General features: G+C 34.0%; 1 protein-coding gene and 1 pseudogene across 3 annotated transcripts in view; both read right to left on the bottom strand.

Moving 5' to 3' along the window:
* The window catches only part of CUL3 (cullin 3), a 106,694-nt gene that overhangs the window by 21,440 nt on the left and 72,323 nt on the right, over positions 1-12,931 (bottom strand). For all 3 annotated transcript variants that reach the window (XM_032277652.1, XM_032277650.1, XM_032277651.1), the window contains 6 exons: positions 11,881-12,109; positions 7,287-7,432; positions 6,373-6,549; positions 4,701-4,871; positions 4,012-4,119; positions 1,715-1,839 (listed from right to left, as the gene is read on the bottom strand). In XM_032277652.1, the coding sequence (XP_032133543.1) occupies positions 1,715-1,839; positions 4,012-4,119; positions 4,701-4,871; positions 6,373-6,549; positions 7,287-7,432; positions 11,881-12,109 (956 nt within the window). The remainder of the gene's footprint in view (positions 1-1,714; positions 1,840-4,011; positions 4,120-4,700; positions 4,872-6,372; positions 6,550-7,286; positions 7,433-11,880; positions 12,110-12,931) is intronic.
* LOC116551460 lies at positions 223-1,708 on the bottom strand (annotated as a pseudogene).

The raw sequence follows: 12,931 nt of genomic DNA, 5'->3' as shown, positions 1-12,931 counted from the left end.
ACTCTTGCAACAAACTGTATCTGCGTGCATGTATAAACGATTATACTGATTCACTATTAGAATAAGGCTCATGCAGCTGATCAGGGTGAAGTCGGACTGTCCACAGGATTATATGAATTGTGGTGGTGGAGACAGTATACAAGATTCATGGATTAAACACCTAGTTGCTTTCCTGGCAAATGGTCTATGTTCTCAAAGACAAATCTAGTTTTTTTTTTTTTGTTTTTTTTTTTTTAAATTTATGAAGATACAGGTTAATAATGTGGTAGTGCTTCTGATTCACAATGAAAGCAACTGGCTATGGTAATGTAGAGAAGATAGTTGGAAGAGCACCAGAATGTTTGAGGCTTTTTAAGTTAAATTCTTAGTTACCTCACCTTACAAAGATACATGTCAATATGCTGAAAGCTCAACAAAGATCCAGGATATGGGCTATTTAAAAATACCTATCTCCTGCATCAGCATAAAAAATATTATTTCTGTATAACCCGCGTCAAGTTTTTAAGTATATGCAAGTCAAAATTATTTCTGATAAAAATCACAAACTCCACAGAAATCAGTCAAGATATATTCAAACTTTCATGCACATTTTAATCTCAAGGCCAGGCATTTCACTTCAAGAACATCTTAATGAGCACCAATGAATTTTTTGCAGTAAGATGTTTGATGTCAACTTTTTATTATGGGAATATTTTACATCTCACACAAAGGAGGACTAGTACTTGGAAGCTTAATTACTAGAATCATTAAGACTAAGGTGAAGAATTTGTACAGTGCCTTCCACAATTTCAAAGAGGTTGTGACAGACACTTGTCCTCCTGCAGTTTCTTCTTTTTTCAGATATGGTTTGAGGTTAACAGTTCACAGTAGAAGTTCTAGAATATCTCTGCTGTCTCTGATCCAGCAGCACGGTAAGATGCAAGGGAGTCAAGAGGCCTTTTGTTAGATAATTCATAACTGATCTGCATCATGATGAGGAAATAAAGACGCCACTCTGGTATTATTCCACTTACAAACACCATGTAGAGGTATCCAGCTATCCATGGTTACAGCAAAAACATCTGCCCCTTGCGCAATCAGCTCACAGACAATGTCTAAGTGTCCACCTTAGGCTGCTCGATGACGAGGGGGATATACTCATCTTCATCCCTAGTGTTCACAGGAGTGGCTTTTCAAAAAGTAGTCTCCACATTGAGTAAGCCGATTATTTTCAGCAGCCCAAAAAAGAGATTTGCTTGAATCGTTTTCTATTTTTTTCTTGTAATTAATATCATTCTTGGTTTTCTTCTTGCTCCTCATCCTCATCAAAACTGCCAACTCAGAGACTCTGAGTACCAGTGGGAATAAGGTGTCCATGTATTTCCAACAATTCGAGTTGGCTGAAGTGTTCAGAAAAGTCTAAGGGATTCTCTGGGTCTGGTTTTCCATCATCATTTACTTTCTCTTTTTCCATTTTTACTACGGCTCTAAATAAAAGGCATTTCAAATGCCAGCATGTAAACAATCTTTCTAGAGATAAATTATGCCTGCTTTACTTTATTCATTAAGATCCCACAGAGGGGGAAATTGCTGCATGCTAGGATAGATGCTACTTTTGAACAAGAGGTAATAAATGGAATACATTCATCTTCAATTATGGATACTAAGGTTCAAATTCATTTTAATTTTGAACAATTATTTGTACTCAGTAATGCAAAGTCTGATTTAGATTTACCTTCTGAATATCTCAAAAGCATGTCTTGGTGCTGGTGGGATGTTGCACTTTGGTGTGGCTGACTGAGTGGGCCAATATCCTGTCGTGAGCACCCGGACTGTAAGATCAACACCACCTAAAGATACCTATGTAAAACAGAAAGAGATACTCTCCTCAAAATTAACTAGGATTTGTTATCTGTTCTGTTTAGACACCATGTTAGATTTACCAAAGCAGTTAGCTCCATGTCTAATGACTAATTTAAACACCTGCCCAGTTGTTTTTTCAGATCTGGTTTGAGGTAACAGTTCACTAGGCACATGTTCTAGAAGTTTCAGAACAGTTCACCAGTAGATTTTCTTAAAGGTTAGGCCCATCCAGTGTTTCCCAAATTTTAACTACTCTGGCAAACAGTCATAATTATTGCTTGTGATGTTAATTTAAAAACACTGAACAAAGAATAGTTTTTGGCATATAAATCAAGTCTTACTGTTATCACGGAGAACTGAAAAGTTTGGGCCTTTTTAAATAAAAGGTCAAGGGGGTCAATCATATCATTTTAGAGAAAATTCTAGCATAAGATCCTTCATCTCAGTTTAAAATACCTTTACCATCTTAATACACAATGTTATTTCTAATATTCCAGCATCTATTTCAACTAAACAAAACTTTTATGTTTTAACATGTAACTCACATTCTAACCTCTGCATAGGACACTATAGATCGCTACATAGCAGGTGCTCTATAAATATCTGCACAATGAATGACTACTTCTATGTTAGTATCACTGTCACAATTATTTTCTTCTTTTAAACAAATTAATTTTTTAAGTAAACAGCAATAAAGCACAACAGAAACTCATATGGATTAAATATTATCTTTATTATTGATATTCAGAACTAATAAACCATCATTCCATTTTTATCTTACCTCAGTGATTTAGTAATATAAATTTTTAGGGGGAGGAATCAGAGTTTATGAATATCAAGGACCATTCTACACTCAAGACTGCTTCACAAGTATCCACGAAATGATTACTTAAAGAAACTGAAAATTAAAAAATTAGATGACACACAGAAGAGAGGATCATAGCAGAGACTCTTAGACGATATACTGGGGGAGGTGGAGAACTGTTTATATGGTTGCAAGTTGGCTGGGGTAAGGCAGGGTCCCAATGCGGTCAGTCCATTCATCCCATATCGATATGCATGGGATCTATCCCAATCCTCCCTATAGCTCTGAATGTGTAAGATTAGTGGAAGAAAAAAATTAAAAGCTTATTATAGCAAACAACAACAACAAAAAAATACAAAAAAATATGCCAATATATTAGATTTAACTACAAATTCCTAAACAATCCAAAAAAAAAATCCAGGATAATTACACTACTCAGTTCCTGTCCACCCAAAATTTCTATCACAAACTTGCATCTTTCCTCCTCTGAGATCTTCTCCACCGTAAACACTGATATATAAGGCAAATCATGTAACTATTTACATTAGAGTCGGAATGTTTTCATATAAATGGTTATTCTACAGAATTAGATATTTTTACATATCTGGTTTGTGAAAGTGATGATCTCATTTTTAGACATCAAAAGAAAGACTCACTAATCTGTTAAATGGTTGTGATGTATCTATAATGCATTCAACAATTTAAAAATTGTAGAATGCTCTAAATTTAAGGTTAAGTTGAAAATCAGAGTAAAAAATGAAACTAAATTGTGAATATCATTAAATGCTCATAAAACCACCATTGGACTCCAAAGCCATAAAAGTTCCAGCTCACCAGCTTTGGGGAGTTATACCGAACACATTTGTAACACATTAATTTCTGTGTTTTTATAGTCTCAGTTCACCTGCTACCCACCCTTAGAATGAAAGGCCCATTTTTAGCTAAACTTATAGAGGAGAATGACAGTAGTAAGGTATAGAAAGATCATGTGACTATCCCAAAATGACACAATCCTGGGGTAAAGTGAAAAGAAGAGCTCAGTAAACTTGTGTAAGCCCAGTATTCTTTCCACAATTTATAATAGATTTGTACTATCTTTATTAACAGCAGAATAATTCTCTTTATTAAATTGTCAGTGTATTCCTTTCAAGTGGGGAGGAGAAACTGAATTTTAAAATAATAAAAAGTTTTAACATAAACATAGAAAAAGAAGAAATGTGAAGAAAAATAAGTACTCACAGACAAAACATATGTTGTCACTAATGACATTTAAAGAAAAGACTGTCATCTGCTAAATGGATGAAAATGCCCACTATAAAAGACTTTACATGAATATGTAAGTAGAAATTAATGCAGAATCTTACACCAGTTGCCTGTAGATGTTGCCTGAATTCATCCATCGTTGTGTTTGAGATGCTCATATCCCTAAACATTCCTTCCAGTTTTGATGTGAACTGACATCCACATTCAGTCTGTGGAAGAAAAACACAAATATACACAAATGGTAGATTTTTCTGTGTATACAGGAAATAAATTATTTCATGTTATTGCTATCCCTGATAATCTTTCTGTAAATTTTTCCAACAGTTGCTCTATGCCTGTGGTTACCAAACTTTTAGGATTTTATTTTAAAATGGAAATTCCCAGATTCTTTCAGAGATTCCAATATACCCCCATGAAAGGTGGGGCCCAGAACTCCGTGTTTTTAACTAGCATCTCAGGTGATTCAGGTACAAGTATTCTATGGACCACAATTTGAGAAAAAGAACTATATGGCAATAACCTCTTTGTTGTTTCCCTTTTACTAATCCTCCCTTTCAGGCCTCCATGAATGTATCTTGACATAACAAAAGACAATTCCAGCAAACTCTGAATATGCCTGAACTTGAAAAAAATGTTAGTGTAGCCTGTGTTCTTCTCAAAACAATCTACCTTTATTTCTAGAAATAAACACTTAAAAACCAACCAAATAATTTCCAATCACATGTTGTCAGTACACAACCATGATAAACATCAGTTAGGTGCATTCTGTTCCATCTAAAACATACCTTACCTTTAACTTAGATATCATGTTTTTTTCAGAGTCATCAGAAACACTTTTATTTGTGAGAAGTCTCCTTGCCAAGTGTTGTTTATAATAACGTTCAAATACATCTTTTTCTTGCATAAACCTAAAAAGGACCATTGCCTTATCCAATATTGTTTCTACTTCTTGTTCTGTTAGCTGCAAAATTAAGATGATTTAACAATTATATAATTTTAATTCTACAGAAGTAGCATTACAGTTCATGTACAGCTTAAAAACACTATTGTTTGAAAACATAGATATCTGGCTGATGTACATCAGAAAAAGGGATACAGTTTGAGAAAGTGCCTCTTACTTCACATAGTAGCATCATTCTTACATTCTCATTTAGTGCATCATGCATGAGAGGTTGGAGTGGAATTCTATTCTGTAGAGGGCTACTACCGAAATGGAGGCATAAGGTAATATAGGGCTGGATTAAGGCATGACTGAGAATACAGGAAATGAAATTTTAGTCACGGAGATTATGTTATGAAGCCTTTGCACATGCAGGCAAAACATTACGCAGCCAAAAGACAGTTTTTTTTCATTTAAGCTCACTGAAAGCCTAAATTGTGCAAACAAAAGGCAATAATTTGTCACAATCCAAATAGTAAAAAGACCATTGCCCTTACTTTTAAATACGGGCAAAAGGATTCTGTGGCAGGCTGTATTAATATATTCAGAAAAATGGAAGATGACATGAATGCATAATAGACTTTTCTATTCTGTGCATCCTTAGTGATTTTGTTTCCTTGTTGCAGCTACTGCCTGTAAAACCTGCGACAACTTGCTGCTTTTCCCTTTCATGTCACAAATTCCAAAATGAAGTCAAAAGAGACCAATTCAGATGTGAGCAGAACATGCTTCAGTTGATCTATGCTGCTGTGAGCTCCCCAGGTTCCAGAGGTATCATATCATAAAGGCTTGAAATTGAGCTATACCAACTGTTTTCTGAAATCTACTCTATCTATGCCTTAACATTCTTGCCATCCAATTATTGTTTGACATATAACCTTCAGAACCAGATGAGAGCAAACAACACTCTGTACTACTAGAAAGTTGTTTTCTAGTTCTTTTTGATCTTGAGCATGCCTAACTCTGTCATAAAAGTGACTGTTTACCAACTACAGCTATGTAGTTGTTCAGTTTTTTTTTTTTTTTTGAGACAAGGTCTTGCTCTGTCATCCAGGGTGGAGTGCAGTGGCATGATCATAGCTCACTGCAGCCTTAAACTCCTGAGCTCAAGGGATCCTCTGCTTCAGCCTCTGGGACAACAGGTATGTATCACCTTGTACCACTAATTTTTTTCTTTTACTTTTGTAGAGATGGAGTTTTACTCTGTTAACAAGGCTAATTTCAAACTCCTGGCCTGAAGAGCTCCTTCTGTCTTGGCTTCTCCAAATACTGGGATTACAGTCATGAGCTACCAAGCCCATCCAGTTACTTGTTTTTGAAGCCCATTACACATTAAGTGAAATGTCTAACTACTTTGGAGCATGTCAAGTACTTCAAACAATATTTTTTACTAGGCCACAGCACACATTTAAGCACAGCAATGGGTCATGCTTAATTTTTATCTGCAAAATGTCCTAACTTTACATATAATTTTTTATCTTTAAATAAAATTAAATGTATTTTCAAATACATTACTACTTACCCCTTTGACTCCCTTTTTCAGCTTATCATCAATAAATAATGAGAGGTATTCAGGAGACCTGGAGTTGAGGTTGAGAAAATACTCGAAGTCACCAGCAATAGTTTGTTTAAAGAGCCGGTCATTGTTGAATGATTCTAGAAGGAAGCGATCAAACCTACTCTTCAGATCCAATAAGCCCTTAGAAATAAAAACAATAAAATTTGGGACACATTATAATATTTTTTCCATAAATAATACACTTATGACCACGTATATCTTAACTTTGCTGGTAACAAACATGTATATTTATTTTTAAACTCACATAGTTTTGGTATTATTTTCAAGCCTACATGTAAGCCTCTATTAGAAAAGTCAATGAGAAAAAAGAAAAGTCAATGAGAGAAGTATTGTATCTTCCATATATGTATTAATACAATGCAAACTAACCAAAGAACCCCCTCACTGCTTCTCATTCTCCTGTCTTGATGGAATGGGCTAGCCAGGGAAAAAATTAGCTTAAAAAATGTGCCAAAAAGCTGATTAAAACACAAAAACATGGCACATAATTTATTTATAGTACTGCTTGAAAGTAAAATATTTTCAAACAAAAAGTATTTAAACCAGTTGTTTTTTCCAACATACTAACGTATGCAAACACTAAGGCATACCAAAAATTGAAACTCACAATTGAGACTATTTAAACAAGTTCTCCATCAGAGAAGTTAAATGAAAAGCGGCAGCTGAATTTTAGCTCCCTGATATAAATATGCACACCCTGCAAAATTCTAAAGTATTTAGGATAATTACACATATTATTTTACTACTGGGAAAATTAAGTTGGAAGTATACAATACACAGCATGGTAAAAGTGGCCTTTGCAGCACTGGTCAAAATGCCTTTATCATAAACGTAGACAATCGTCTGGGTTTACTTACCTGGATATAGTCAACTGGATTCTTTCCTTCTCCTTCTTCAGAAACAAGAGCTTTACCTTGCTCCCTCAAATAGGAACTCATACACTCACACATTGTTTTCAAACCATTTGGCACACGACTGAATAACTTGTACATACAAGCAAGGTCTACAAATCAGAAAGAAAACACAAATTGACTACATTAAAGATTAAAGGAAAAAACATGAATCTGTGTTCACGCTACAATACTTAGAGAAGCTTATTTCTCCACTACCACCATTTGCTGACCACATAACTATTAAAAATATACATATATTGAAATGAAAACTGGAAAAAACAGACTAGTCAATAGTTACTACTGTAATTTATAAAACACAACTTTTAGATGAGATGCTCTGAAAGCATCAATTAAAGGTTCTAGCAAATTTTAACTTACATGGAAAAGATGCCAAAAACCATAATAAACAAGTGATGTCACAAAATAAATGGCAACTGCAGTTCTGAGTTCCTACGAAATTTATACTACATAGCTCTAATGCAGACCTACTGATACTACAAAATGTCTACAAAAAGGGTAATTAATTAAGGTATAATTGGTAATCCCTGTAATGAGGAAGAAACTTTAAAATCAATTTAAGTCTTATGGGTATTTCCAAAGGTTTAGCTGATTACCATGACAACAAATCAAATAAACTATCCTAGGATTTACTTCATTACACCTCAGGTCAAGTTTTTATGAAATGTATAATATAAACATCACTTTTTCAATATTTTCCTTAGAGCAAACCCTAATGTTTTCCAGGTGGCATCCTAAGCCAGTATCTGTAAAATTTGGTCTATTTCACTATACATTTTAAATTTAGAATAAAAACTCTGGATCCTATCCATTTTTTAATATCATTTTTCACAAGACTAAAATACAGATTTCAAAATACTGTTTTCCCATATGTCTAGTGTTTCTTTGCAATAACAACTTACTGGGAGAACACAGTGTCAGAAATTTACAATGATAATTTTAAAAGTTTTACAATCAGTAACTTTTAAAAATAAAAGAGTTTCTAGATCAGACGCTGACCAATGATTTTTCTGTAAAGTATCAGATAATAAATATTTTAAAATGTAGGCCACAGATATGACTCAACTACTGTACTCTGACATTGTATATAAATTTATATAAGTTTTCATGAAATATTCTTTCAATTTTTTAAATTAAAAACAAAAAAACCAGAAAAACCCAAACAACAACAAAAACAGAAAAACAGATTTGGTGGACAGGTCCTAATTTGCCTTGGTCTACAGTTCTAAGAGTAGTTTAAGCTTAAAACTAAAGTTGTATGTATTTTAAAAATATTCAGAAGCAAGTTTTACACAAGTTTAATAAACTTGATCTACAGTTCTAAGAGTAGTTTAGTGCTTAAAACTAAAGTTGTATGGATTTTAAAAATATTTAGAAGCAAGTTTTATACAAGTTTAACAAACTTTGTTTCAGTGACTTTAAACAGCAAATTTTAATTAGTTTCCATTAATAATACATGTCTGTAGTCACCTACACATGGCAATTTCATAGCTTCTCACATACTTAGCATAAATTACAACCAAGTTTCCCATATTGAAAACAGGCATTACAAATTCAACAATTTATGGTCACATACTACAGTAAATGTAGCACATCAAATACTTCTAACAAAATGGTCCCCAACTTGTCTATTTCATTCCTATGTTGTTGTAAATTTTCCTTAGCTATTACATGTTGTATATGTAGCTGTATATAAATTACTAAAATTTCACTGTATTTAAATGTCAGGATAAAGGGAATGTAAAAGAGTAAATGAGAATAATTTGGCATTCAAAAATTAAATATCATTATTTCTACATACACTTAATAAAAATAAGCTATCGTTTGAACTTAATTTCATAGTGCTATCTGCATCTAATAACCAATCCAATTTATCCTCCATTCACAGTGAGGAAACTGTTTTTCATTTTCTGATTTATGAGAATTTGGTTTCATAATGGTGAAGTTGCTTCTGATACATACTCAACAAGAGAAACTTTTTTCCAAGAGCAGGGCCTATCACAATTAAGACATCTTGCCACCAGTTTCTAGTGGAAGCTCAGAAAAACTAAAGACAACAGTTTCTTTCCACCCCGCCACCACCCCCGCCAAGACAGGATCTCCCTCTGTCGCCCAGGCTGAAGTGCAAGGGCATGATCTTTCTTGGCTTACTGTAGCCTTGACCTCCCTGGCTGGGCTCAAACGATCCTCTCACCTCAACCTCTCAAGTGGCTGGGACTACAGGCATGCGCCATCATGCCCAGCTAATTTTTGTATTTTTCACAGAGACAGGGTTTTACTAATTTGCCCAGGTTGGTCTTGAACTCCTATGCTCAAGCAATCCAGCCACTTCAGCATTCCAAAAGGACTGGGATTCCGGGCATGTGCCACCATGCCCACACAAGAACAAAAATTTAAAATTTAGAATCATAGATAGCTACACTGTGTTGTTAGAAACATAAGGTACTAAATAAAGGTGAACTCTGGTAAGTACTATTATAATACTCCTTCATTCACATAAGTGCTTGACATGATAGGCACACCTGACACCTTTTACATACATCTCCACACAGGTGACAGAGATGCTGTAATTCTGGAATGCTCAACAACCTCTTCATCAACATTTCCTAGCCCCTAATCTCCAGCCCATTTAATCATCCCTCCCTACAAGCCCCTAAGGTAGGTAAGAAAACATTCATTCAATGTCGAAACAGTACATTACTTATTAATATTCATTTTGTTTAAGCAGGGCAAATGCTTTACAAAAAGTCCTAGTCTACCAGAGACCATTTAGGGAAGGGTCATTAAATTAGAACCTGTGGACCAAATACAGCCTGCCACCTATTTATGTAAGCTCATGAACTAAGGATATTTTTCACATTTTTAATGGCTAATCAAAAACTGAAAAGAATACTATTTAGTGACACATAAAAATTATATGAAATTCAAGTTTCAGGGCTCATAAATAAAGTCTTATAGAAACACAATTAGGCTTATTTGTTATTGCCTTACTTTCTCACGATGACTGCATGGCTCACAAGCTATTTTATTCACTATCTAGCCCTTTACCAAAAAAAAAAAAAAAAAAGCTTTCTAACCCTTGACTTAGACTATAATTTTAGAAAACATGGCAAACACACTAGATAACTTCTGTTTTTTGCTTTTACAAAAAAGGTTTAACAGAAGAGTCTTTTAAAAAGGAATCCTCTCTAGCTGAAAATTTTTTTTTTTACATATAACTTTTCAGGAATTTATCATATATACAAAAATGTAACAATTTTAAAACACAAGGTAAGGATTCCACTAGAGATAAACATGGCTCAACTTCCCACCAGTTCTCTTTTTCCCGTCTCTTGTATCCTCCTCTTTATAATTCTCCCTTAAAAACCTTTCTTTATTGTCTCCATAGGTCATGACCCCAAAAGGCAATATTTATTTATTTATTTATTTTTTAGACGGAGTTTAGCTGTTGTTGCCCAGGCTGGAGTGAAATGGCACAATCTCGGCTCACCGCAACCTCCGCCTCCTGGGTTCAAGCAATTCTCCTGCCTCAGCCTCCTGAGTAGCTGGGACTATAGGCACGTACCATCATGCCCAGCTAATTTTTGCATTTTTAGTAGAGACGGGGTTTCACGCTGTTGACCAGGATGGTCTTGATCTCTTGACCTCGTGATCCACCCGCCTCGGCCTCCCAAAGTACTGGGATTATAGGCATGAGCCACCGCGCCCGGCCAGCAATATATATATATTTCTTTTACTAAAAGGAAGTGGATAAAATATAGCTGAGATTTCATCTAGGAAGTAGGACAACCATGTTTTTTTTTTTTTTTTTTGTAATACTGTATCAGTGGTAAAGGCAAAGTTTTAAAACAAAGCATCAGAAACTAAGAATGAAGGATATGGTTATTTTTCTTTAATTTATAACTTCTAGGATGCTTTTCACAATTTTTTTAATCCCTGGAAAATAAAAATTGTGATTAAAAAAATGCTATAGTTACCTCAAAAGTGTTTTTTACTTTTATGCAATCCTCCTTCTTCCTTTTCCATTCTGTAACTTCAGTGTTCCCCAAACCAATTTAATTTATTTAAACATAACAATATGGAAGACAAATATTTTTGCATTTTCAGCACCCTATCACAACTAAATCCTAAAGGAAAGTCTGCAGAAATCTTAAAATGGAAATTTAAGATTTTTAAGATAATCACAAAACCACAAGAGAGTCCAAACCTTTTGTTTGGTGTACAACAAGTACAGGAATGAATGAGGAGCTCTTTGGCCTCACCAATACTATTATACCTTTTATCTTCTGGATTAAGAGAAACACAAATGAAGAGACTTAAACTTTTCGACCAATGCTCAATTCATTAGAAATGTCTAAAATCTTCATTAGTAAGACAGTATCAAGCTTGGAAATCCCATCAAAGTAACAACGAAGACAAATTAACAACACACACCACAACTTCCTGAAAACTGTTATTATCTGCTTTAATTGTAGGAAAATTTAAAAAATATTGATATGGCAAAATAAGGATTTAATTATTTTCAGTAGGTAACACTTACCCTCTGTCTTTCCATTTTTCAACATATGTACTAGCCCAGAATTCTCCATTTCTACTATAGTTTTCATGTGCTTGGAAATGAGTTCCCTCTCAACCACCTTTACAATTGGTTCTTCCGTTGATTTGTCAAGGCAGTGCATCACTCGTTCTATTTCTTCATTAATTCTAGCTTCTACTTTCTTTATATATACTGAAGCACTATTTTCTGCTAAAAATTTCTGGCTTTCCATCTGCAATTTAAAAATGTAATTTTTTTTATCATAGAAAAAATGTGTTTTTGCTCTTAGCTGGGTTTCTACAGAGTTTATAACAAGTCAGCCTAAGTAAAGTAAGTACTATTAGCATTTTGTGTAATTTCTCATTACAAAGATTGATATAGTCTGAATTACACCCTTTAAAGCCTTTGGTATGTACATAATACTAAATTAAAACATTATCTGTAAGCAATGTTTTGCAAACTGTTCCAATGTACTCCAAAAAACAGCAGAAAAAGTAAATACACACCAATGAGGGTCAAAAGTATAGAAGCATCTGACTCCAACAGAGTGGGATGTTCTTCTTTTGATTTGTTTTAATGTAAAATTATAACCAGAAAGATTCATCATGTTTATCATAAGCTTTGCTGGCATACTGCTAGTTACTAAAGTCTTCCTGCCACCCACTCCCACTCTCAAAGGAGGAGACATATACATTAAAGTTTGAGAAATAAGAGCTTTAAAATAACTATTAATATTGTCTGCTAACACAGCTTTACAAAAGTTCCACTAAATTGCAAATGTTACCCCAACTGATTTTAACAGATTTGATAGTAGTTTTAATGGTTATATTGAATAATTATATACTGGAAGACATGTAGTCAATGTAAGTTACATATAAAATTTAGCAACATCTCTCACTTTCTTAACATAGTTTTAATTCTTGAAATAATCAAGTTCCTAAGAATAGACATTTACACATCAAACAAAAATCTTGCTGAGACACCTCTCCACTATTAAAAATAGTACATATATGTCTTTATGCACACATATATTTAAGTGTCACTGCAGCATGGT

This window comes from Sapajus apella, unplaced genomic scaffold (genome assembly GCF_009761245.1).
Source record: "Sapajus apella isolate SASKATOON/1434 unplaced genomic scaffold, GSC_monkey_1.0 scaffold10, whole genome shotgun sequence".
Lineage (NCBI taxonomy): Eukaryota > Metazoa > Chordata > Mammalia > Primates > Cebidae > Sapajus > Sapajus apella.
Note: the sequence above shows the minus strand (reverse complement) of the source record. Positions and strands in the feature narration are given on the sequence as shown.